Source organism: Amphiprion ocellaris, chromosome 7 (assembly GCF_022539595.1).
Source record: "Amphiprion ocellaris isolate individual 3 ecotype Okinawa chromosome 7, ASM2253959v1, whole genome shotgun sequence".
NCBI classification, from domain to species: Eukaryota; Metazoa; Chordata; class Actinopteri; family Pomacentridae; genus Amphiprion; species Amphiprion ocellaris.
This window is the reverse complement of record NC_072772.1, coordinates 31826074-31851663: the sequence shown is the minus strand read 5'-3', so window position 1 is coordinate 31851663 and position 25590 is coordinate 31826074. Positions and strand designations below refer to the sequence as shown.

General features: G+C 40.2%; 3 protein-coding genes across 18 annotated transcripts in view; 1 reads left to right on the top strand and 2 right to left on the bottom strand.

Annotated features, from left to right (window-relative positions):
- Positions 1 to 13681, top strand: part of LOC111579609 (tyrosine-protein kinase receptor UFO) — a 29000-nt gene extending 15319 nt beyond the window's left edge. The window contains exons 8-20 of the mRNA XM_055011848.1: positions 807 to 946; positions 1348 to 1492; positions 2416 to 2433; positions 3390 to 3519; positions 3759 to 3850; positions 6011 to 6106; positions 6475 to 6552; positions 7051 to 7143; positions 7479 to 7600; positions 8173 to 8282; positions 8892 to 9051; positions 9879 to 10015; positions 10867 to 13681. Coding sequence (XP_054867823.1) covers positions 807 to 946; positions 1348 to 1492; positions 2416 to 2433; positions 3390 to 3519; positions 3759 to 3850; positions 6011 to 6106; positions 6475 to 6552; positions 7051 to 7143; positions 7479 to 7600; positions 8173 to 8282; positions 8892 to 9051; positions 9879 to 10015; positions 10867 to 11326 — 1781 coding nt within the window. The 3' untranslated portion in view covers positions 11327 to 13681. The remainder of the gene's footprint in view (positions 1 to 806; positions 947 to 1347; positions 1493 to 2415; positions 2434 to 3389; positions 3520 to 3758; positions 3851 to 6010; positions 6107 to 6474; positions 6553 to 7050; positions 7144 to 7478; positions 7601 to 8172; positions 8283 to 8891; positions 9052 to 9878; positions 10016 to 10866) is intronic.
- Positions 13682 to 13689: 8 nt separating this feature from the next.
- LOC111579613 (galectin-6-like) lies at positions 13690 to 19493 on the bottom strand. 8 transcript variants are annotated; one of them, XM_055011849.1, is made up of 14 exons: positions 19335 to 19493; positions 17971 to 18059; positions 17232 to 17436; positions 16763 to 16876; positions 16058 to 16117; positions 15945 to 15971; positions 15811 to 15846; positions 15690 to 15716; positions 15515 to 15550; positions 15378 to 15404; positions 15255 to 15284; positions 14360 to 14448; positions 14113 to 14278; positions 13690 to 14020 (listed from the first exon to the last, which is right to left on the bottom strand). In XM_055011849.1, exons 1-14 carry the CDS (start codon positions 19374 to 19376, stop codon positions 13874 to 13876), a joined length of 1095 nt encoding a protein of 364 aa, XP_054867824.1. In that variant the 5' UTR covers positions 19377 to 19493; the 3' UTR covers positions 13690 to 13873. The 8 variants fall into 8 exon arrangements, with proteins under 8 accessions (XP_054867824.1, XP_054867825.1, XP_023142727.1 ...); XM_055011850.1 differs by having other exon boundaries at positions 16070 to 16117; XM_023286959.3 differs by lacking the exon at positions 15690 to 15716.
- Positions 19494 to 21025: 1532 nt separating this feature from the next.
- ryr1b (ryanodine receptor 1b (skeletal)) overlaps positions 21026 to 25590 on the bottom strand; it is a 77213-nt gene continuing 72648 nt past the window's right edge. For all 9 annotated transcript variants that reach the window (XM_023286929.3, XM_055011845.1, XM_055011846.1 and 6 more), the window contains 8 exons: positions 25510 to 25570; positions 25281 to 25427; positions 24656 to 24790; positions 24410 to 24566; positions 24129 to 24193; positions 23911 to 24011; positions 23651 to 23702; positions 21026 to 22794 (listed from right to left, as the gene is read on the bottom strand). In XM_023286929.3, the coding sequence (XP_023142697.2) occupies positions 22699 to 22794; positions 23651 to 23702; positions 23911 to 24011; positions 24129 to 24193; positions 24410 to 24566; positions 24656 to 24790; positions 25281 to 25427; positions 25510 to 25570 (814 nt within the window). In that variant the 3' untranslated portion in view covers positions 21026 to 22698. The remainder of the gene's footprint in view (positions 22795 to 23650; positions 23703 to 23910; positions 24012 to 24128; positions 24194 to 24409; positions 24567 to 24655; positions 24791 to 25280; positions 25428 to 25509; positions 25571 to 25590) is intronic.

The following is a 25590-nucleotide window of genomic DNA, read 5'->3' as shown; positions in this document are numbered from 1 at the left end:
GCTGGCCCATGTTTCCCAAGCTCTCAGTCACTTAGTGTGTGTGTGTGTGTGTGTGTGTGTGTGTGTGTGTCCAGCTAGTTTGTGTGACTTCGAAAAGCCTGCAGAGTGAGAAAAAAGGCCAAAAAGAGGCTGAACTCAAACACCAACAAAGGGAAAAGTCCTCTGTTTCTGAAAAGTTTTCTGTGCTGTACAGGAAATCAATCACGTACACACACATATACACAAATTCCTCACACTATGTCTAGCATGTTGTTCAGCTAGGTTCTCTCTCCACTGGGTATTTCGGCTGCCAGCAGCCCTTTTTCACTCTCTGCTCCAGAAGTCTAGAAAAGAAAAGGCAGGCAAAAGAGAATAGAGCAGCAGAAGGAGAAGGGACAGCATGAAGAAGAAGAAGAAGCTGGACTCAGGCCTCAGAGTGTGTCCACCTGACTTTGTCCAAGCATGCGGACACAAAGAGAGGGAGGCTTCTGAACTCCACTAATCAGGCCTGTCTGCGGTGCCCTCGGGTGCCTTTTTGTCCCAGTAAAGGAGAATTCTCCACATTCTCTGACATCTTCTCCTTCCAGCTGTTGTAGTTCTCCACACCCCAGAGGCTCCAGGCTGTCAAAACAGCACATGCCTGGCTAACCCCTGGCCACCGAGCCCACGGTGCTGCAGGATCCTCCTTCATTCCAGGCTTTTGACATAGACACCGCCACACCTTCAGCTGCATGCTTTTCTAACCTCACATCAACTCGATTACAGATAGATATGTAACCGTGTGAAAAGTGAAATGCTTCAGAGCTCTGTTGTATTTTGTGTTTCAGTGCCAGAAAACCCTCCTGTCAATGTGACGGCCGTGCTAAATGGGACGGAGGTGTTGATGGCGTGGGAGGGGCCTCCGGGGAAGCTGAACGGAGAACTGCAGGGTTACATGGTGGAGTACAGTACGCCTGCAGCACAGCAGGTCAGTCACGATCACAGATACTTCACTGATCCTGAGGGGAAAATGCTCACATTACAGTTGCTCCCATTCAAAGTCTTGGAAATATAAACATTGCAGACAATATAGAAGTAGAAAAATATGTCCTAAGAATATAAACATAAGTAGAAAAAGTATATGTGCATTGTTCTAAAAATATAAAAATGTAAGTATACTGTGTAATAAATAGTTATGGAGTTATATTTGTGTTTTTGCATATTACTGAGTGTTGACTGAAGAAGTGAAGTCACACACACACAACAAAACACAACACAAAGCTGATGATCTCTAAACTTGTTCATCAGGTTGACAAATACTGATCTAGGTAAATGAAATATCCAGTCTGCCTGATACTGACACTCCCTCTCTTTTCCTTTTGTTGACAGTTTGTTGTGGACACTGGATTGGACACTGAGCTGTCAATCAATCTGTCCGTCCCCCTGTCCAATGTGACTTTTCGAGTTTGTGCGTACACAGGGGCAGGTCAAGGGCCGTGGACCCCCGCACAGACTCTTACACTTATTTCTCCTGGTGAGTGACAAGAAACGTCATAAATACTAATGTATTTAAGATTTGTAGGATTCAAAATGCTGATTTGTCTTATGCACAGAAAACTAGACAGTTAGACTGATTAAACAAATGTACAAAATATATAAAAACCAAAGCAATGCTAAATAAATAAGCAGACTTAAATGGACAGCGGAACGTGCACTGTGCATTTATAAACTCTGATTTGGATAAAGTGACTACGGCAGTGGTAAAGTGATAACAGGACTGATACACAACCATTCAAAAGTTTAGAGTCACTTCGAAATGTTCTTATTTTTGAAAGAAAAGCATTTTTTCAGTGAAGATAACATGAAATGAATGATAAATCCAGTGTAGACATTGTTAATGTGGTAAATGACTATTCTAGCTGGAAACAGCTGATTTTTAATGGAATATCTCCATAGGAGTACAGAGGAACATTTCCAGCAACCATCACTCCTGTGTTCTAATGCTACATTGTGTTAGCTAACGGTGCTGAAAGTCTAATTGATGATTAGAAAACCCTTGTGCAGTTATGTTAGCACATGAATAAAAGTGGGAGTTTTCATGGAAAATATGGAATTCTCTGGGTGACTCCAAACCTTTGAACGGCTGTGTATATATTATTAAAACTATGAATAAAATACTGCTTGAAGGTTTAAGTCTTGAAAGAGTTTGACACCCTGCTCAAACAGAGTTGATATTATTTAATTTTGAACTAAGATTTTCTTCAAAACTGAACCATCTTCTGAGCAAGTTTCTGACTTTATGTCAGCTTTCTTAGTAGAAACACTGCTCTCTCACATAAATGAATTATTCAAGCTAAAGCATGCTTTCTTTTATAAAGTTTTAAAAAATAAGGAAGAAATGCTTTTCTCCTAAAATTCACAACATTAACCTAAAGTCTCCTTTCTTTACTCCCACAGAAATAGGGGGATTCAGAGGTGAGTAATAGCCGACTTTTGCCCATGCAAATGTACAAACACACTCTTCTGTGAACTCTCAGAGTGACACCGAGTGACACAGTGACAGTGGAAGTGAGCTCATGGTGTGTTTTTTTCCACCGCAGGACTTCTCTTCCTTATTCTCTGTCACTGGGTTTCTCCGCGATAGTTCCGTCCTGTGTATTTTGGAAAAAAAGGAAGGAAGAGAAAAAGGAGAAGAGAGGGTCTCAGAGAGAGACGGGAAAGGGGAAGAGGGGTGCTGGGGAGGAGGGTGAATGGGGAGATGCATCATAAATATTTATAACAGGCAGGAACAGTGTAGCATCTCTGTTTGCTTTGTCTAATAGAGCCAGACAGACAATTCAAACAACGAGAATGGCAAATGAAAAGAGAAGACGAGGCAGCGGGGAAAGTTGGGGGAGGATAAGTATGAATAAGAGTTTGTTGGGAGTGTTTAGAAGTAGTTAGTGAGGGTGAAAGTTCAGTGGGAGAGATGGGATGGGACGTATTTTTAGAAAGAAAAGATCTGTTCAGGGATGAATTTGGCCAGCTGAAACATATCTTTAGCCCCAATAATGCTGCATATGTATATCATAAGCATACACTGTGTAATTACGAAACTATAACTGCTATTTTTGTCAGTCACTCTCACTAAAACACTTGTAAGAACGCTGTGTGGTGAGATTTGGTCAAGCACATGCATGCCAAACATTTGTATCAAAACACAACAAAAGTAAAGATTTGAACATTTTAGATTTCAAAACATTTTAAATTGATTCTGTTTGGTGGAAAGCAGCAATAAATGATCAGCTAATTCTAACTTGATGCATGTATAAGCACAAATTTTGCACTGTTTTGGATTGATTACTGCTTTTGTTACCTTAAGGCCTTTAAAATCCTACATTTTCACTCTTATAAGACCTACATGACTCATCTCTGTGTCCCCACCCCTCCAGGTCCCTCGTCGCCCCCAGCCTTTTCCTGGCACTGGTGGTATGTGGTGATGGCCATCGCCGGCGCCGTGTCCATAGCTGTGCTCATGGCTGTTTACGTGGCCAAGCTGCGGCGCAAGGAGACGCGTTTTGGGTGCGTTGGTTGTTTGTGCTCCTCGTGGGTGGAAGGGAGGGACTCACTATAACGGTGCCAAACCCAGAAAGTTTCATTTTTTTTCAGTCCCTTGACCTAGTTGACTCACTTGCATTTTGAGGCGTTTCGATGGAAAACAAGACATTTGTTCTGCATGAATTGCGGTGCATCGCCTTGCTTTCAGCTCATTCATTATTACTTATTGTGTGTTGCTAATTTTTGCGTGTTTGCGTTCACAGGGAGGCGTTTGAACCCATGATGGAGAGCGGAGAACTGGTGGTCAGGTATCGCGCCCGACGCACCTACAGCCGCAGGACTACAGAGGCAACATGTAAGTTCCTCTCTGTCCCAACAGGTTTGTCAGAAACACTTCCTGTTTGCCCCTGACTCAGGAAGAGATACTGTTAGCAGCAAGCCCAGACCTGCCCCAGAGGACAGAGATACAAAACAAGTAGCATCTTCTCTCATTTCCTGGGACTGGAGCCAACAGTTCAGTGGAAGGAAATCGGTGCCTCTCATGTCACACGACAACAGCTCCATTCTCCACGTTTCAAGACAGGAATCACATCCTCGGTTTGTTTGGTTGATCAAAGCCACCAACAGCGAAGGGGTTAATTCAGTCCCCACAGCTGTGATAACAGCCCTGTAGTGTTCAGTCAGATGACATTCTCCACAGAAACATTGTGCCCTCTGTATTATATGTATTATGTAACACGCCACTTAGATGTGCAGCAAATCTAGTCATGAAGTTATGCTCTGTGCAGTCTGGCATGAATTGCAAAATTAAATTTGACTTCACAGGCCGAGCAAATGAAGGTGAGCCTTAAAAAATGTCGAGAGGGAGATACAGTTACATCAGGGGGCGAGTGACTTCATGTTTCCCCTCTGATGGATGAGATTTCAACAACAGATGAGGAGCTGCTCAACTGCTCTGACCAGAGTGAGGAGGGAACTTGAAGTTTCATCCAGGTGGAGCAGTGACCTACTACTGGTGGTATACAAAGAAGTGCTTTTTTACGATTATTGTTTTGGCATTTTGGGGCTTTATTAGACAGTGAAGAAAGACAGGAAGTGTAGGGAGAGAAAGCAGGGCCTCACTGCTTGACTGCGTCTGAGCCCACTGGGTTTGTGGCTGTCAGATCCACCCATAAATAAGTGTTTTGCTGTGGTTTGTGTGTTGTCAGCATCCAGCAGCCCCTCTGAGTCCGTATGATTACACACAGTGATACGTACCTGTAAACGCAGCTTACAGACTCAAATTTCACACAGCTGGGTCACAGTCAAGCCCCGACATTGTCCCCGGTTGCACACAATATTTGTAAAGGCCTCATGCGCGAGTCTCAGCTTGCCACAGCCACAAAGAGGCCGGGGGAAAGGCAAAACTGCAGAGAAAAAAAAAAGCCAAAAACTATTCAGTGAGTAAAATGAGATGAGCCAAAAGAAAAAAAGATGAGGAGATAACATGTACTCTGAGTGAATGATGGAAAGTGCATGGGGCAGAGAGGAAGGAGTCAGATTGGAGGGATTTGGGCGGGATTTACGCTGCTGATGTCGATCAGTAAATTCAGCCAGTTCTCAGGACAAACCCGGACCCTGGGGCCTCGGTTACTGCATGCATTGGCATAAATATGCGTTGGAACATGCTTCCAGATTGAGCACATAGTTGTCCAACACGAGGCAGATGGATAGTGTAGCAGCAGCTGGATGGGGATGTCTGAGCATATTGTTGCCTTGTCACATCCTGGTCCAGATGTGAAAACAGAGCGAACGTCTGCAGCAGTCTGCTCACCGCTCAGTGACAGCCAGCTGTGGAGGGACATTCAGAGCAGCTTATAAACTCCCCAACCCAACCTGGACCCTGCAGGATCACATGGTTCGCGTGTCCCACTGCAGACAAAACGAGGACAGAGAGGCCCAATTTCAGATAATCTCCACATAGTTGTCCACCTGTTGTTGTAGTTGCTTTAGTTTTTACCAAAGTGCTCGTCTTTTGTCTGTTTGTTTCAGTCCAATTTTTCATTTGTTTGTTCTGATAAAATCTGAATTCACTATAAACTTTTGGAATTTAAAAACTTACAGCTGTTTTTAACATAAAGTAATACACATTTAGAACAAAAGGCAGCGCAAAAGTATGTTTGTGCGTAACCTCAAATATTTGTTATTTGAATGCAACTTCAAATGCAACAGCCACTTAAAATTAATTCTTTTTGCATTAACTAACCAGATGAAAAGAAAAGATTTAATGTCCGTTTTGCTGAGTTTTACAAGTAGACAGGGTCGTTTCAGTTCAGTTATAGTCCCATTTTCATTGTTGTTTAAGTCTGGCAGTGTTTATTCACACTTTGTTTTTGGCTTTGTGTTGTGCATTGTGGTTTTGGAAAAGTAAGGGAGGCTGCTTGGTACAATCTGGCTGTTTTTCTCTCCTTTCTGCGTTAATTAATGCGTTTTGGGCTCCAAGCACCATTAAAATTCCTTATTTTTTCCTGTTCAGTGAACAGCCTGGGCATCAGCGATGAGCTGAAGCAGAAGCTCCAAGATGTGATGGTGGACAGACATAAACTAACCCTGGGAAAGACTCTGGGAGAAGGTAATGCTTTGTTTTGTTTTGTTTTTTTTTTTTTACTTTGCATTTGTCTCATTTCTAGGACAGCCTGGATTAATGTGTACAGTAGCAGTTCTGACTCTGGGAGTGCCTGAAAAACACCAAGTAAAAACAGCCATTTGGAAACACTTTCTTTATCAGTACATACTCAGAATTAATCTGCCATGGCACCAATATTTGCTTTGCACTTATCTCTAGTAATTTCCGTCTGACACTAATATGTTTTGAGCCTGGGTATAGTCTAACAGTTTGCAGTGTAATGGCCTCAGGGAATTACCCACTCTTCACTATTTACTGTTTAATCTCAAATTGCATCTAAACTGTGTTTTTTGTGTTTTAATTTCTCTCTTCAGGGGAGTTTGGCTCTGTGATGGAAGGCCTGCTGACTCAGGAGGAGTCTGTTCTCAAAGTTGCTGTCAAGACTATGAAAAGTGAGTAGACAGTAAAAGAACTGAGCAATCACCACAATGAACCCCTTCATCTATGGAACACTGGCCATTTGATAGGCAGCCCTGTGGGTCAAAATTTAACAAGTGCTCGAGGCAAAAATTGCAGTTTTTGATCAGAAAACAGACAAAGGCACAGTTTGTAAAATATTGGCTGCAGAAAAGGTTGACACCATATAAACCGTAGCGGCCGAATAAGGTCAATTGTATTAAAGCTGAATTTTTGGAGGGAAAGACAGCACCACCCTTGTGATTTTTTTTTTTCAAACTGTGGTAAAGAAGTTAAAATAAACTTAGTGATAAAAAAAAAAAAAAAAAAAATACTGCGAACATGTTTTAATTTGTGGTTTAATAAACCCAGCAGTCAAAACGTCCTTTGAAATGAAAGTTTATTTCTCGCCCTGGCAACCTGTCAGCCGTGCAGCGTTAATGCCATGTGTAGCTACACAACGTGGCCTCACTTCTGCACCGTCTCCTCCACAGTTGCCATCTGCACGCGCTCAGAGATGGAAGATTTTCTACGTGAGGCCGCCTGCATGAAGGAGTTCGACCACCCCAACGTCATGAGGCTTTTAGGTGAGTCAGGAGTTGTGCTGCTTATGGTATTTATAGTAATAATCAAGTTGTGGAGACAGTGGAGATGAATAAAACTGTATTTGTGTCTTTATACGGACGAAATAGATCTGATATACTGCATTTTTTCTATTTTATCCAGAGTAACAGGGACGTGGTTGATTATTTAGGGTTAGGGGTGGAATTTTTTGAGTCCGATATGCCAAAAATATGTTTATTTTTTATTTCTTTGTTGGTGAATTGACACATTAAGCCAACAGTGAGCACAATTATGTTCATTTTTGATATGCAAAACATGCATGTTGTTGGTTTCGTGCTAATTCGAGGTGTTTTTTCAGGAGTGTGTCTGCAGACTGTGGAGAGTGAAGGTTACCCCTCCCCAGTGGTCATCCTGCCCTACATGAAACATGGAGACCTGCACAGCTATCTGCTATACTCGAGGCTTGGCGACTGTCCTGTGGTTAGTGTGATTACAAAAAACTAAAAGCACACATCTGCACATATAAACGCAATCTAACAGCGTAATGGGACTGGGGTTTATAAGTTCAGTTCAATGTCTGTCAGCAAAATTGCATCCAAAGTTCAACGCAGATGTTGGTTAACCAAGTCTCCACCCACACCTTTTTGGCCCCAAGTACACTCTGAGATCATTTAAACACGAGATGAGTGCGTCTTCGCTCTGTGCAGTTTTACTTGTTAATGGATGAAGGAGGTTTTTTGGAACTGAGAGCTGATGTACGCAGTATGTCCCAGATGAATCGTGTTGAGAAACACAGGCCCTAATTAAAGCAAGATTCACGCAGAATGTTGAAACGTCTATGAGTTCGGCAAACTTTCAAAAAACACAGTGGTGCTGGAGCCTATTGTTCCCACAGGAGGAGGCTGTTGGTATCTGGGGAAGAGGGCAATAAGTTCAGACTGGTTGTAGGTCCTGAAAAAGACGTGCTCTGGTGCCCCCTACTGTGCGGAAAAAACATGTCAGCTGTGGTGGACGTGTAAATAAAGCCTCATTCTCTCTGTGCTGTCCTGCAGTACCTCCCATCTCAGATGCTGGTGAAGTTTATGACCGATATTGCCCGAGGAATGGAGTACCTCAGCAGCAAGAACTTCATCCACAGAGACCTCGCTGCTCGTAACTGCATGTAAGCACAATCCCTGCTTCCACTTTTTACTTTTTCAGTTCCTGTAGGTGCTCTTGTTTGCTCGTCTTCTTTCCCTTTTTTCACAGTCATGAAATGGCTGAAGTAAAACTACAACTCAAAGCAACATAATACAAAAAGAAAGCCCAAACAACAAAAGACTAATGTGGCAAAACTGTAAAATAGAGCTGATCATATATATATATATATATATATATATATATATATATATATATATATATATATATATATATATATTTTTTTTTTTTTTTTTTTTTTTTTTTTTTTTTTAATTTCTTAAATGCTTCTACTTTTTCTACTTTTGTTGATATTTTAGGGCAAAGTTTTCTACTTATGATTATCTATAGAGTTTTTGTAGTGCTAATATTTCTAAGACTTTGAATGGGAGCAACTATAATTTAAGGAATTAAATCAATACAGTATTTCTAATTCTGATTTTGGATGTAAAATCTAAATGGACAGAATAACTAATTGTCTAATTAATGTATTGGAGTACAAGTAGAAAGCAGAAAGAACATATGAACAGCACAAATGTCATTATTGTCCAAAAATACAGCACTCTGAGTGTAACGCTTTGGTCTTTTATCTCAGGCTGAATGAGAATATGAATGTATGTGTGGCCGACTTTGGCCTCTCCAAGAAGATCTACAACGGAGACTACTACAGGCAGGGACGGATCTCCAAGATGCCCGTTAAATGGATCGCCATCGAAAGCTTAGCTGACCGCGTCTACACCACAAAGAGCGACGTGGTTAGTTCACTTACTGTTTCCTTGTTAGTGTGTGTTTTTAATAATCACATTGTGAAGACACAACTGACAATGTTTCCCAAAAGAGCAACGACGTGTTAGCGGGTTAAGACTTTGCTTCTGTTCATGATTAGAGGACAGAGACCAAGAAAATTACTTCACATTTAGCCAGTGTTTTGCAAATGTACTGGAATTGGAAAACTAAATTACTCTGTAATACTTCTGTACCAAGAAAAAAAGCACAATTGAAACCACCAGCCATCTTATATAACTGCAGGCGGTGAGTGTTCAGCAGTGTTGTTGAAGTAAAGGGAAGACGCTGGGTTTGACATGTGCATTATTAAGTATAGTGGAAGTTAATGCAATGTTCTCACAAGTTACAGCAACAGAAGGTATTTCTAGTTTTATTCAGTAGGGAAATATTTTCTGTCTTCACTCCATAAAACTGCTAAATGGCCTCATTAGGACAGAATTCTGATGTATTCTGCTAAATGTCTGCCATTTACAACAGAATACACAGAAATATGTCATAACCAACATCTGGAACAGACATCAACTGTAAGAGCTGGTTATAAAACATTGCATGTATATTTTAGGGGCCTGAGTGTGTGAGAAAACATGTGGATACACTGTGAGCGTTAAAAATTATGTGCATTCTTTACAAAGCAGGATGTCCAGAACTCCCAGGCAAACATGGCTGCTGTATTTTTCCATTTCTTGTGTTTGACCAGTGCAGATTCATGTTTGACTAGTGTGTGGCAAGGTGTGTAAAACTCTGAAGGAATTCAGAGCTGCTTAACCCTTCCCCTCTCTGTCTGTCTCATTATCAGTGGTCGTTTGGAGTCACCATGTGGGAAATCGCCACTCGGGGCCAGACGCCGTATCCTGGGGTGGAAAACAGTGAGATTTATGATTATTTGAGACAAGGAAACCGTCTCAAACAGCCTCCAGACTGTCTGGACTGCATGTAAGTTTCAGCTCCTTCTCAAAACATACTCCACTGGTGATGAAATCCTTTCACCCCTGATTAAAATACCTTTTTTTCCCATGAAACAGTCAAGGCAACAGGCTAAAAACACTCCAATCCCTCTGTTTTCCAAGAATCTTACATAATTCCTTGAATTGTTCCCATATTTAAAGGATTCCTTGGTGAACTTTTCGATAAAGGCCTCTCCAGTTTGAAAAGGCTTTTAAAGAAAATAAAAGCCTAATAGATAAAATAGTTAAGATTATAATCAAAATGATTGGAATTAAAGACACAGCATTTGTTTATGATCTCCCATGACATGTTGAAATTGATTTAACCTTAAACAGTATTTTAAAAATTGCTCTTAATTGCATAATATTCCAGAGTGAAAAAATATGTTATGTATTGTAGAGATAATGAAGATCATTTTAAAGGAGAATACACTTCACAAGTTGCAGTAATTTTTTGGAGTTGCAGACCAATAAAATGGTAAGTAACATACTGGACAAAAAGAGAAGAGAATGGATTTGTAAGAAAAAAAAAAATAATAATAATAATTTAATCCTAATGCAAAATCTTAAGAACCCCTTCTAAGATCCCGTTAACTCAAGCAAATATTCTTTTATTATCAGGAAATTTGGGGAAAATGAATTTCTTGGGCAAACTAGAAATTAATTTAACTAATTATCTGGAAATGTGCCAGCTGACCACAATGTCACTGAATCATATCAAATAACATACTCCAGTCCACAAAACATCCTAAAAAAACTGCATGCAAAATCCTGTTTTTCACAGATTTTAACAATGTGTTGACATTAAGTACATTATTCACATTTCCGTGTCCTCTCCAGTTACGCTCTGATGTTCTCCTGCTGGCTGCTGAGCCCAAAGGATCGACCATCATTCGAGTCCCTGCGCTGCGAGCTGGAAAAAGCTCTGGAGGATCTTCCGGACACCCAGGACCCCGACGAGATTCTGTACGTCAACATGGACGAGTCCTCCATGGAGCTCGGTGCCGTCGGCGGTCGCGACCCCACCGGGGGTCCGACGCCTCTCTGCCTGAAAGGTCTGGACTCTGTGACCACGGTGGAGGTTCACCCCCTCAACCGCTACGTCCTCTGTCCTCAACACGAGACCAACCGGACCCTTTGTGACTCCATGGAGAGCCTGGACATGCCGGTGTCATCCTCCACAGCCACTCTGCCTCTACAGCCGTCCTACCACTCCACCCCCAGCTCCACCCCAGCTCCCACCCCGACTGTGGAGCTGCTGGAGGACAGGGATTCATCCAGGAAAATGCCCTGGCAGTGATGAATTCACTCTTTAAAATGACAAGACTGCTCACTGCCAAAGTGTGCTTTCCCAGTCCAAGAACAAGAACCTTGCAGCCTCTTGCTACTGACTGTAAGAAACCTTATGTGCCTCTCCGTACATGTTTTGCACAAATCCACACACACAGCCGAAGGCATTCCAAGGAAGTGAAGAACCGGGATTGTTTTTTATGTCAAAGCCCTCTCTTCTAAGATGAGCACAATTTCAAGTGGGTGTAAAATTTGACAGTGGGTGAAGTTTAGAGCACATGCTGTTGCCCACAAACACTGCAGCACAATCAGAGAAGTTAATCCCCAGTCACTATAGCAATAATATACCATTCCTGTCCAACTGCCTGTATACAGCAGAGCGATTAAGCTAAAAAACTAAATCAAACCTCTTTGTGAAACCAGCTCAGCCACTGCCAGACTGAACCTACAACTGTGCAAGCACAAAAGCTCGAACGTTTCCAGCGAGTAAGCACTAACGTGGATAAAAACTCAGCCCACTCGAGGAAACTCTGATGGAGAAGCCTCACTTATTCCTGCATCTGTGTAGCTCAGAGCAAAAACAACTTGATTGGAAAGAAAGAAATAAGCAGCAGAATCTGGTGAAGACAACTGGCTGCTTTAATTCAGAATTCAAAATATTTTGAGGCTCAAATTGCCAGCATTGTTGTTGTTGGGTAAAACCCTCAAAGTTGGTGTTTTTGAACTTGAGTCCTGTAATTAGTTTGATGTCTCAAGACTTAAAGAAAACCTACACTTGAGTTTCACCACACCTGAGGAGAAATGGAATAAAATACGAGAACAGAAAACCAAAATTTGCAAAGAAAACAAAGGGCTTTATAAACTTCTGTAAGAGGAACCTTCATCTTATATATATATATATATATATATGTATAAAAGAACTACAGTAGTTTACATCACAGCCCAGTGTAGCGCTCTAACAAACTCCTGTATCTCCTCCACGGGTTTTACTGTCAGTGCTGCTTTAAGCACATTGAGCCATTTGCCGCACACATAAGACGACTGTTTTCTCACTGACAGGTTTCAGCTAATCTATACGTCTTTGTCATGACTCAGGAATCTGAGACTTTGTTGTACAGGGACGGAGGTACTGGTCAAATCAAGAGGGTACAGATAATCCGAGGTACAGGTGGGCGGACTGAGGACACGGTGGAGTTACTCAACACAAACAATGAGCTCCTCTCCTTTGCTTTTGTCTCAAGCACAGTGTTATTACACATTTTGTAATTTTTATGCTGATTTATGTATTTCTACAACTTTGCACTAATGTTTTTTTTATATCTGTGTATGTTTATAATTTGTATATCTTTTCTGTTTTTCCATTTTGTGTCTTGTTTTCTCCTGTACATATGTGTGTTTTCGGGCGTCACGTAGAAGCCTGTGTTCAACTTACATTTTCACAACGGGGTAGAACAAAGCCTGAGAAAACATTACAGGGCCTTTTTTTTCCGTAAATGAGCGAAGGCTGGGAAACATGACTAACCTCTTCCTCTGACATCATCCTCCAACTCTTATTCTGGGACATTTTTTCTCGAGGTTTAGCACTGTAAATAGACGACTGTTACCAGCAGAGTCGAGGAGGAGAACAGAGCAGCTAGAAATGGAAGTGAAGAGCATCCAAATCTCTGCTTTTAGGACCAGCTGCAACTTTCCATCATGCTGCATGCACTTATATACATATTAGTTCATTATTCTGCTATTGAAATGGACTCGACCACATCCTGCACACATTTTGGGAGTAAATTTAGTTCTGATGAGGCGCTGTGTTTCTTTGTTGTATACGTCAAAGGTACTTATGTATGAAACCATATACAGTGGTATGTTATACCAGTAGCATTACTGAAATTCCCTGCTAAGTTAAAGTGTGCATTTTTGCAATACCTTTGGTACTGTACATGTTTTATGAATCACATAAAGTGGTGCTGAGACTGAGGCACTAATTGAATTTGACCTGGTCTAATATAATGCCAGTTTTATACCTGTTTCTTTGGAGCATTTACATCTTTGGACAAACTAACAAACAAAAGAAACAACAAAATCTAAATTTCCACACATATTCCAGCAAAAATCCCTTATTTGAGATTACACTGAGCCTTAAATCACAGAATTTCAGAAGTGTACCAAGTGCCTTCAGAGAGCCAGTATTTTGCATTACAGCAGACACGTGTATGGATTGTGATTCTCCTTGTGTGTTTTTTTTTTTTAATTGGGAGAAGATTGTACTATAGCTGTCTTTATATTGTCACTGTCATGATTTGTAAGCAAAATTTTTATACAGTAACTGCAGTATTTTGCATAAGAAATAAATGTGTTCATTCAAGAATGAGCTGGATGTCGACGGTATTAATTTTATTCATATAAAATGTGTTTGTGACATGTTTGTTATTTCAGATAACCGGGTATAATCAGTAGAGCAGAGGATGAGGTAACATTTTGTGTTTTCAGAGTTTCACATATGTTCTGATATAAAACCCTGAAAGAACTGTCTTCATAGTTGAGTACAAAGATGTGTGTGGTCTCAGAAGTGGATGTAGGAGATCTGTATGTCGCCTTCTATCTCCAGCAGGTCGATCTCACTGAAGGACTGGAAGCGGTGGAAGAAGTCAAACAAGAACTGCCCGTTCACAAACACCTTAAACCTCTGGTTCCCGCAACGAATCGACATCTGAGAGATAAAGACAGAAACCTTATCATTGTAAACACATCAAAACTACACATACATTGATTATAAGGACTTAACTGACAGATGCGACTTACATCGAAGTATTGTCCCTCCATGAAGGGACACATGCCCAGCTCCCTCTCCTCCTGGCCCCAGTTACCTCCCAGCATGCTGTTTCTCACCACAATTCCCTCTCTCACTCTGGGGTTCATGTGGAAGGCGATGTCCCGACATCTGCTCACCATGAAGTTGATGCTCATTCTGCAACAACCAGGGCATAATAAACATCTGTTAGTGCTCTAAACTGCAGTGATTCCAGCATGTAGACTGATAAACGCCCACCTGTCAGCTCCATAGGGCACCATGCCTCTGATGATCAGGGTCTTCTTAGGGAACATCCCTCCTGGGATCATGTTGGAGTAGGGAACGGGCTTAAAACACACAGCAAAGACAAAATCAGACATTTTTCATAATAATACTAAAACTACAAGCAACAGGTGTCTGTAAGGCTGCTCATTATGAACAGAAAACCAACTGGAACGTCACATTTAGCTTGTGGTAGACGCCTGGCTGGACCACTTAAATTTGCTCGACGTATTTTGAATCTATTCACTGTAGTGTGCTAAGATGTCTGAACTGAAGCTTATTTAATTTTCTAATTTAATATGTTACCGTTTCTCTTTGCAACCAATGGAGGACAGCAAACACACACAGTTCTAAATATTCTCATTTCTAGCTACTATCAAGGTAGACACAACAGAAAACTAACACTTTCAAGATAAGAGGTTCAAAATAAAACTCCTAAAATACATGCAGAGTATGTAAACAAGATGCCAAATAGGTTTTGTTGGAAGTTATAATCTGCTGTATGTCCAAGCAGGTCGTTTTCATTATGTGTTTACAGAGTTTTCATATATCTGCTGAAACATACAATCATAGAAACTAAAATGATGGTAAGTAGTTACAAAAGTAAATAGACAGTATGTGAAGTCTAAAAAGGAGCTATAATAATAATAATAATAATATGCCTTTATTTGTCACAAATGCATTACAGCACTGTGAAATGTTGCTTTTCACCTTGTGAAAGCTGTTCTTAAGGGTGCAATATAAATAAACTTATTGGTATTATTATTATCCATCTCATTGTCATCTTTGATGTCATTGTTAATTCTGAATGCCTGTGTGTCAGTCCATCACTGACTGTTGTGTAAATGATTGTGGAACATGTTTTACTTACAGGATTGTAGACTGGCTGTCCACCCATACCCTGGAATCAGATTAACAGATACAAGATTTAGGCAGGTTTAACACAAACGAAAACAAAGTAATGTACACAAAGAACGTGGCAACTTTGTCTCACCGGCAGATTTGCTCCTGGAAATCCTCCCTGTTTGGAGAAAAAAAACAGAAAAAGCACTGATCACTTCCAAACTTTTGTACTTAACTTACACACTGGTTTACGAGGACAGTATCAGCTGTTATTTTAAAATGACGTACCCCCATACCACCTCCCATGCCTCCTGGATACCCACCCTGCAGACAAGCACATTTGTTTCACAAACAAATTAAATCTGTGTTCATTCGATGCATTTTTTTTTTGACACACTTGTGACAGAGGACACTATCTAACTAAATAAGTATGAAACTGAACACTGATGAAGTGTCTATTCACCCCCATGCCGCCTCCTGGATATCCTCCCTGTTGAAAAGTGTTAAACATCAGTTAAATAATCCATTTAATTTAATTCTGACACTTGAACAAAATACTACAAAGGCCTCCTAGATATACTTACATCCATTCCTCCTCCCATGCCGCCTGGGTATCCTCCCTAATCAAACGAAGCAGGGGTCAGTTTATTGTGTTTCACTACACTTTAAGTTACAATTAAAGGAAACTGCATGTAAATACAGTTAAGAACAGACGTACCCCCATGCCACCTCCTGGATATCCTCCCTGTTAAGACATGGTAAACAGTTGCAATCATGTGCAAGGCTGTGCTAAATTCAGTTGCTGGCAGATAAGCTATTATGTATACTCACTCCCATTCCTCCTCCCATTCCTCCTCCCATTCCTCCTCCCATTCCTCCTCCCATTCCACCCTGAAAAGACCAAAACAGAAGAAGCGAATATGATTAACAAACTTCATAAAATCTAAAAACAGCAGAGGAGAAAACTGGCTCATATTTAGAAAGACACACTTGTGGAAACTGTTGCTAACTCCAATGTAATAATAGAATAATGTATTGTAATGACAGGTGGACAATGGAGTAATACACATACAAAACAACTAGTACTGCAACAGCAACTGGTTCTGTTTCAAAAATATATTAGCCTATACTAAACATTTAGCAGCCCATTTAAATACACTGACCATGCAATACAGCACTAGCACCCTAGCAACAATTTATAACACCCTAGCAACCAGTGATCACCTACCTGCAGGAGATGCAAGACATGTTTTTCACTGCATTTTAAAGCTTTAAGTAATATTATTTTAATATTTTAAACCCAGCAAAACAAAGCAAGCACAAGCATGTTCTGAACACGACATTGCATCTGCTGTTTTCCTCACTCCCATTCCTCCAGGATATCTATTCATGCCACCTCAAGCACCCTGACAGAAGCACAAAGCATTAGCCATCAGCTGTTCATGATTCACACTTTATATTTCCTACTTTAATTTATTTTTCCAGCAAAGCCCAAAGCATTAAAAGCCTCAAAGCCTCTCGGACTCGAGGACTCACCCCGATGACATTAATGGTCTGGACAGAAACATCTCCTGCAATCTGCATCGCACAAACTCGCTCCATGGGGAGACGGTGCGCAAAGGTGTGGAAGTCATTCCCATTGACTCTAATCTGCAACAGACGAATGTTAAACAGAGGCGCCATTACCACACAGGTCCATTAATACATGAATAAATGGAGCAGATCTGTGTTAAATGTGTTAACAAAAGTAAACACCGCAGCCATCTGCAGCACAACAAAAGCACAAGTTATTGGTTAAATTACAGTTTATAAAGATATAACACTGTACTTTAGCCCCATTATTGGCATTTAAAGGAGCATATTCATGTACTCTAACTTGTCCTGTCTGCACCTTATAATGTCTATGAAGTATTTATGAAATTTTTTGCAGCCGTAAAAGGTGAATTAAAATAAATTATTACTCATTAAAAGTGTTTCCAGTGGGTTTACACGTAGTTTTTCTGACCTGGTAGCCCTGTATAGTGACTATGATGACCATTTCAAAGAGCTGGCCCTTGCAGAAAGGCATACTACGAATCTTCTCCTCCGACTCCCAGCATCCACCCTGGCAGGAGTTAAACACCACCTTGTCCCAGCCATCAAACCGAGGGTTGAAGTGCAAGGCGATGTCGCTGGCCTCAGACTCTCCACAGAGCAGATTGATATAGAACCTGCCAAAAACAACATCAGGAGAACCACAAACATTATGTCACTGAATGATGGAGTAACTGATAGATTAGTTTGAACAGTGCAGATGGGGTTAAGTGAGGAAAAATCTGAGGATCCTGTGAAAAGTCTCCTCACAAAGGAGCTTAAGATGTAATGTTCCAGTCAGGTACTTGCGCTGTTTGTTCTGTGTGTTAATGGCCTGTGAAAGCACCTTCAGCGACTTGGATATTACTATTTTTAAAAGAGGAGGGCCAACTGGTAAAAGTGGAGCTGTGTGCTGCAGGTGTGCTTTGATCTAACAACACAAAGAAACCGGCTCCACCCAGAATTAGATTACACAAGGTGTACCCTCAGCATTCAAATGCTGCCAGATAGTTTTCATTAGAGATAAAATACTGCATGTCCCAGTAAATAGAACTGATAAGAAAGCTACCAAACATATAGACAGAACACACTGAAATGCTATTAGTAAAACTAGATAAGCTCAAGTATAGATTTTATGATAAAAGTCTGCATTTTATGCTTTCTGAACTCACCTGGTGATGTCTTCAGGGATGGACCCCTGGATGTAGATGGACACTCCTTCCCTCAGGCCTCCATAAATGGGCCCCAGGTAGGGAATGCACTGCACCAAGCACAAAAATAATCAACCACACTGTACAATGCACGCAGGCATATGAGATACACCTCCAAATGTCAGTCACAATATTCAGTAGATCAGTGATAGTGACTCACAATAGAATGAGTACCTTTAAAAATCTGTGTATATCAGCAATAGCCTATAGTCCTGGATGCTGTCAGGGAAAGTAAGTGCTAAAAATACCGTAGTATGTCCATTTTATTCAAGTTTATATGACTTTGCTACACATATTTGGTGGCTGAAGTTACTAGTTACATTTCCAATTAAGGTTTTATCTAAAAATGTATAATGGAACAAAGGCATTGTCAAAGATTCATTCAGTCGTGCCAAAACTTTTTGCCTTATGACAAGTAAACAGTGACTGTATGGGACCTCTTGTCATGTCTTGTACCCTGTTATCATTTATTAGTAATACATTTACAGTAGGTATAGTAGTGCATAGCTTCAATTAAATCGCTTTTTTGTGACCTAAAGAGACACAACTCTCTAATGTTTCACTCAAAAGGAAAGTTTGGCTAATGATTCCAAAAATAAATTCTGATTTCTGCAGCTGAACTTTGCAATTCTTTTCACTCCCATCTATCATCTCATCACCCTTCAGTTTCATCTGTGATGCTTTTGTGAGGATGACACTTCTAGTTCGATAACCACTGGGCGAAACTAAGCAAATTTAAAGCAGCTAAAACAAGTTCCACCTCAATTAGCTGCAAACTTAAAATGCAACGAAGGCACTGATGCATCATTTCTCAAGTTTGCTGCAAAATGACTACTTTTTAAAAACATTTTAGGCACATAAAGCTAATAACTCTGCTTTTAGTCGTACTTCTTCCACTACTGCATTGATGTCAAGACGGCCACAATTCACCGTAGAGGTATATTCCCTGGAATAATTTAAACATAAAACACAAAATTTTTCTCTGCATCCTTTTGGTTTTGCCTCACATGAAGTCCACACTGTCCTGATATCATGTTGAAACTGTCAACAACAAGAAGTTCATTCCTGTAATTGCATTTTTCAATACATAAATTCACTAAATCTCATAATACTGATTAAACTATGAGTAGCTACAATAAATAACCAGATTTAAAGTCAATCCCACAATCCAGTCCAGAACTGGTTGTTCCTGCATGAAACGGATAATATTACACTAATATATATTTAGCATAATCTGTCCTACGTCCTAATCCCTTGTTATTAGTACAATACACCACCCTCAGTCATAACCAAAAAGTTCAGAGGCTGTCTGTGCAGATACTCACAGGGCTGTAGATTGGCTGATAGCCGGGTGGAGCAACAAACATGGCAGCGGTGGGTGAGATGGACAAGAAGACTGAAAACAGGAGAGTTTTTGTCAGAGACTGATCTCTGCTAGGTGCCTCATTTTATACAAGTACTGAGGGAGGAGCAGAGCAGAGAACCAAACCCAGGACTGCATCACCGTGTTTGCTTTGGAGGCAGAAGATGCAAATTTACCTTTGCCCCGACAGAGGAGTGGCACCTGACAACAAAAGATGTGTGTGTTTGTGAAGCTTGTGGAAGGAAAATCCAACATTACTGAACATTGTTGCAGCTAATGAATCTATGAGTGTCAGGAAACATTCAGGTCATTTGATAATGTAGCAACGCTGTAATATAAAAACACTCTACTGGAAGTAAAAGTCGTGCACTGAAAATGTTGTTTCCAAAGCAGCAGCAGGCCTACTGTACTCATCATCACTGTATTATTAAAACAGATGCATTCATTAATTAGAAGGAACTGCTCTGATCTTCCAGGCATACTTCAAAACAAGTGTTTTAAAGAGAAACTGGTGTGTAAAGCTACTAAATAAATAGCTGGAGTAAAAAGTAAATGTAAGCAGAGAACAACTATTAAGTCCTCAAGTAAAATACAAGCATCTTGTACATTTATACTTGAGTAAATGTACAAAACAATGAAAAAAAGCTGTAATGCATTTCATACTTGCAGCGATCTGAATATTTCTTGTTCTTTTTGGTTCTGAAAAAGACAACAAACAAGTTTATCTTAAAATAAAAGGCCACATGATCTCAGTTCAACACAGTAACCTGATACAGTCTTTCTACTTCCTTATGATTAAAAATATGATTCATGGAATATTCAGATAAGCCTGTCTACCAAAGTCAAACAGAAACATGTCACCTTTATCTACCACTCCTGTGTATAATTTCAAATATGCATATTCTCTGGAGGCAGCAGGTTAAAACTTTGCAAAGTAAACATGCAAGGCACTTCTATGGACACACATACATGCAGATAGACACAGAAACCTTTCAGAGAACAAAAGCCGTCGTGGTAATACATGGGTGTTTCCAGAAAAATCAACAGCGCAACATTTTCGTCTTTGCTTAAGATAAAGTTGTGATAAAGCCACCATGAACCTCCAGCACCAGATGAATGAGCGCAGGAAGATTAAATTTAGTAAAACAAAAACTTTAGTAGTCAGTTAATGATCAGAGCAAAAACTGCAAAGTATGCTGAATGCACAGACTCAGCAATAATATGTGGATTCTATGGAATTATATCAGAGGAAACAAGAAACAGGAATTCTCATGAAAAGAGAAGAAAGAAATCACTTATTTTTAATAATGTAATGAGTAATGTTAATACTATATGATGTCCTTGAGCACATTTGTGAAAATACCGAGCAGCGGGTCAGTCAGAATGACAAATACTAACAAATAAAAATAAATGATCGTGCTCTGTCTGAAGCTCACAGACCAGACAGCTAATGACTGTATTTCCTTTATTTTTCTGCAGGCATGCATGCTTAAAGGTATTTAAGGATCCACAAGTCATTCTCTAACCTGTACCTTTACGCTAAACCTATTTCTAACCTTAAAATAAAATCTAATCTTCCAAAATACCCACAATCTCAAGTATACCACACACAGCACACACATGCAGAAAATGACCCATAAATAAGGAAACATGTTGAAGTTCTCCTTAAAATAATCTGTTTATTCTGTATTGAAACACAGGGTTCAGTCAGAGGACACTCGGTCAAGTGGAAAGTAGTGATCTCCATTCAGCTCCAGACCATCAGCTTGCCTCTGTGTGGATCCACAGCGGCACAAAAGCACACTTCAGAGTCATCAGCAACCAAAATACTGCTCTGTCTCTGACAATATGGTAACACTAAATACAAGATGGAGAGTTTGTGGGTTTGGATGTGATCTGAAGGAGGCGTAGTAAAGGCAGAACTGTCTGAGATCAACGCATCACACATGACTTTTCTTGATCGAGAAAAATAACCGATATGCTGAATTCCTAAAAATATCTATCGTAAAAACCTAACCAGCAAAAACAAAAGCTAATTTTTCTCTCTTCTGACTGCAAACTGGGCATTTACTTCAGTCTAAGACCAAATTCTCTTCACCAACGCGGATTTCACAAACATGTTCATGTCTGACAAAGTAGCATGGATCATTTAAACTCCTCAAAAGCCCTAAAGAAAAAAAATATATGTATCTATGATTTATGTAAAATACGTCTTTTCAAAAGGCCCCTGAAGCAGCCTAGTTGATACTCAGTAAGACAGGTGACACTTTGGCAAAAATGTATACATTAAATACATTCATTACTTATTTTTAATGCACTCACAAAAACTTATTTGTGCATAAAGTCTCGTAGAACAGACTGTTGGCCAGAGATACAGACGGGCTAAAACGGTCGTCTTCAGAAGATCTGATCTGTGTATAAATAATAAATAAATAACCTTGGCATCCTCCTACGCTGTATGTGTACATCTTCACTATCTTATATGGCACAGAGACACCAGTGGAGATAGGGGACCACATACATCCAGGGACGCACTGTAAGACTTCAGAGTGCCAACTGGGTTCGTCTATGTAGCTGAATCACGCCCATTAACTGAGATAATGCTCAGATAATACTTTAGATAATACTCAGATAATACTTATTATCTTGGCAAGTCAGTCCAAGTCAGTTTTCATTCACCATTGCTTGTTTGAAGACAAGTTTGTGTGTCTTTTGTGAGAAAAGGAGCGAGAGAGGGGCCAAAAAGCGTTCACTGCTCCCTCCAGGATCTTGAAGATACGACTGAATCACTTTCTTTTAAAACGCTCTCTCACTGAAATCATCAACAATCAGAAATGGCAGCAGCCACATACAAAAAAAAAAATCCAGTCTTACAAACAATATAAATAAGACATATCCACTCAAATCTCAAATAAAACTAAAAATCTAAACTACCTGATGGCTAAAGCAGTGACATTGCTATAGGCACTATAACGTTTACAGCAGCAGCGACTAAAAGAGCCCCTTGTGTAAAGACACAACTGATGCAAGGCAATCTATGTATATTTGAAATGAAAAAGGCCAAGTAGTGTATTTCATAGTGGAATAAAAAGGCCCCTGGCTTCTGGTTGTCATTATTACTTTGCTTTTCTTCATGTAATTCCGTCAACATTCTCCTGCAGGTGGAGTCAAAGTGTGCATAGCTTTAACCGAGGAGAGCGATATGCAGAAGACAAAACTAAGACATAGATGTGTTCAATCTGTAAATTTCAAATCCTTCCTCTCTCTGAAATTTCCCTCCTCTCTCCTCTTTTTCTCATTTAGACGCATGTTGAAGATGCAGGACTTTATCCTAGCTGGTCCTCATACTGCTTCCTGAAGCAGTCTCCAGCCGGGAAGAAGTCCCAGCATCGTTCCTGGTACATCTTCCACACGTATGACTCCTGAAGCCCGGGAGAGAAGAAAAAAAAATGTTGCAGCATAAGGCAAAATGGTTAGAGAAGGATAACTTTCATGAATTAACTATTGAAGAGGCCTGCACCTTTATTTAACAAACTTTCAAAACCCAAAATTGCTTAACTCTCTGAACCCAAAAACCCAATGGTGAGTTTGAGGGGTATGTTATCTTTTAAAATCAGCAGAATTATACCATTTATCAGAACCAGAAACTGTAAAAACTGAAAAAATTGTCAGATTTTCAACTTTCTGACAGTCTTTGAACTACTCATCTGTGACATTCTGCTCTGTCAGGAAAATTAGCCAAATCTAAGCCTGAATCTGTGACATTTATTAAAAATCACTTTATTCTACGACTCATTAAAAAAAATCCATCCCCAAAAATGATTTGTACAATTATTTTGAACCTGTGAAAAAACAAAAATTCTTCACTTCTTGGCACAACCGTGAAGCCATTGGTGACTCAGCTATGGTGAACTGTCACATGAGAAAAAATCTGGTAAAATTTTAAACAATTTAAAATGTAAATAGTAAAATATGTACAGTATATATAATCATCATTTGTCCATTATTGGTAACACCTGTGTGGAAAAATGTTGTACATGTTGGTTCCAGGTTTTTCCAATGTTTGCTAAGTTAATAATCAAAGAAATTAAATTGTTGATAAAATGAAATATATCTCTGAGTTTTCTCTATTTCTAGCCCTGGCTGTGCTGTTTCCATGGAGGTTCAGGATTTCATATTACTGATAGAAATGAGCCCAAGGTGAGTAAAACAGGAGCTATAAATGCTCGGAAACTGCTTTGGGTTCGGAGGATTAAATAGATCTGTATGTTTACTGACCTGTCCTGTGTGTTCTGTTTCATCTTTATTGATGAGATACATCAAGAAGAACCTGAAAACCAGACAAACAAACAGAAATCAGTCTTCAGAGATGCCAAACCCAGCAGGACAAAATAGGGAAATAATCAATTTAAATCTGAACATAGTCAAGTATCTGTTGTTTCTTGAGGAGAGACACAAGCACAGGTTCATAAATAATAAATGCATATTGTGTTTGAAGGAGTGTAACTGTCTTATCTGCAGTCAGAACTATAACTCACATGTAGTTGGCTAAATTGTGTTCTTCTAAAGTGTGCGTCTCGAAGCCATGTGGCGTCGTGTCAAAGTAGTCGCTTCCTATTCCGCAGATGAAGCATTTGGTCTGGAGGGAGAAAGACAAGTTCAGGTTAAACACATCCTTGTCTTGTAGCTGAATGAGAGTTGAAGGTGAATTTTAGTGAAGTGACCATTTAAATCCCAGCGAGACTCATTATCTTACCTCCATGTCCTCTCTGACCTGCTCCTGCTGGTCTCTCAGCTCTCCAAAGGCGTCAATGATCAAACCTGACAGACAAAGAAGCAAAGAAGAGCAAAGGGCTTGAAATGGGGACATTTCCTTTTCAAAATTAGGATTCAGACCTGCGACTTTGAGTCACACTCTCTTTCAAACTTTCAAACATGCTTCTCTATTCCACTTTTCGTCACAACTTTTCAAACTCTACGGCTGGTTAAATGTTTGAATTTTGTCTGCACTTCTGTTGAGGAAAACAGCCCCTTTACCCTGGATGATAGCCAGCAGGATGACGATGACAAAGAAGAAGAAGGTGATGTCAAAGAAGACTCGGTAGAGCTCATATTCATCTCCAGCTGGGTCCTCGATTTCATCTCCAATGCCACCACCAGCGCGCACGCCGACGTACATGTGGAACAGGTAACACTGCAGGAGGAGGTGAGGAAAGAGGTCAGTTTAGGGATTTAAAAACCCAAAGTAAAGCTGATCTCCACCACATCGTCCTCCAAACTCACAGTCATCATGTCGTCGCACTTCATGTCCGGTTCATCCTCATCCTCACTCATGTTGTAGAACTTGCGGAAGAAGTTGAAGGCCACCACAGTGTACAGGTAGACGACTACAGCCAGCAAACCCACCGTCATCATCAGCTGCAAGGAACAGATAATATGAGTTCTGTTTAGAGTATCTAATGGGAAAGAGAAAGTCTTGTGATGCATCAGTAGTGGAGGCGTCACCTGACGAAAAGGCTGAAGACGCCTTAACCATCTGAACCCCAAAAAGCCATGAAGGCATGTTAACTTTTAAAAATCTGCAAAATTACACCATTTATCAGAACCAGAAATGGTAAAAACTGAAAAAAATGCTGGATATTTAACTTTCTTATGGTCCTTGAACTACTTATTGGTTACATGTTGTTCTGACATGAAAATGAACCAATTCTAAGCTTAAATCTGTATTATTCTCTGTGTCATTTCTAAATTCCCCTCTCCCAAAAATAATTAGCTTTAACCAAACTCTGTAAAAAAATCTGCATTTTTGACACAATGGTGAAGCCACTGGTGACTCAGCTGCGGCAAGCTGCCAAGTGACAAAACTTCAGGGACTTTTCGGCTGAACTGCAAGCTCCAGAAGTGTCACCTGTTTGCCGTTGTGGGTGACGGAGGACAGGATGGTGCGCAGGGTCTTGACACCCATGGCGATATCCAGAAGATGAGCGGCGAAGAAGAAGTTGTTGTAGTGTCCAAGCAGAGACATTAACATGTACCAAACCAGGTAGAGGAAGGTCTAAAAGATTAAATAGAGATGTGTCAGCAACAACACACTCAAAGCAGATTAAATTACAACATGAAAAGCTTCTCTGACTCACAGTGTCTGTGAAGACAACACCAAACTGCCAGATCTGGTATTTGACGTCGATAGATGTTATCCTACAGAGATATAAAAGAAG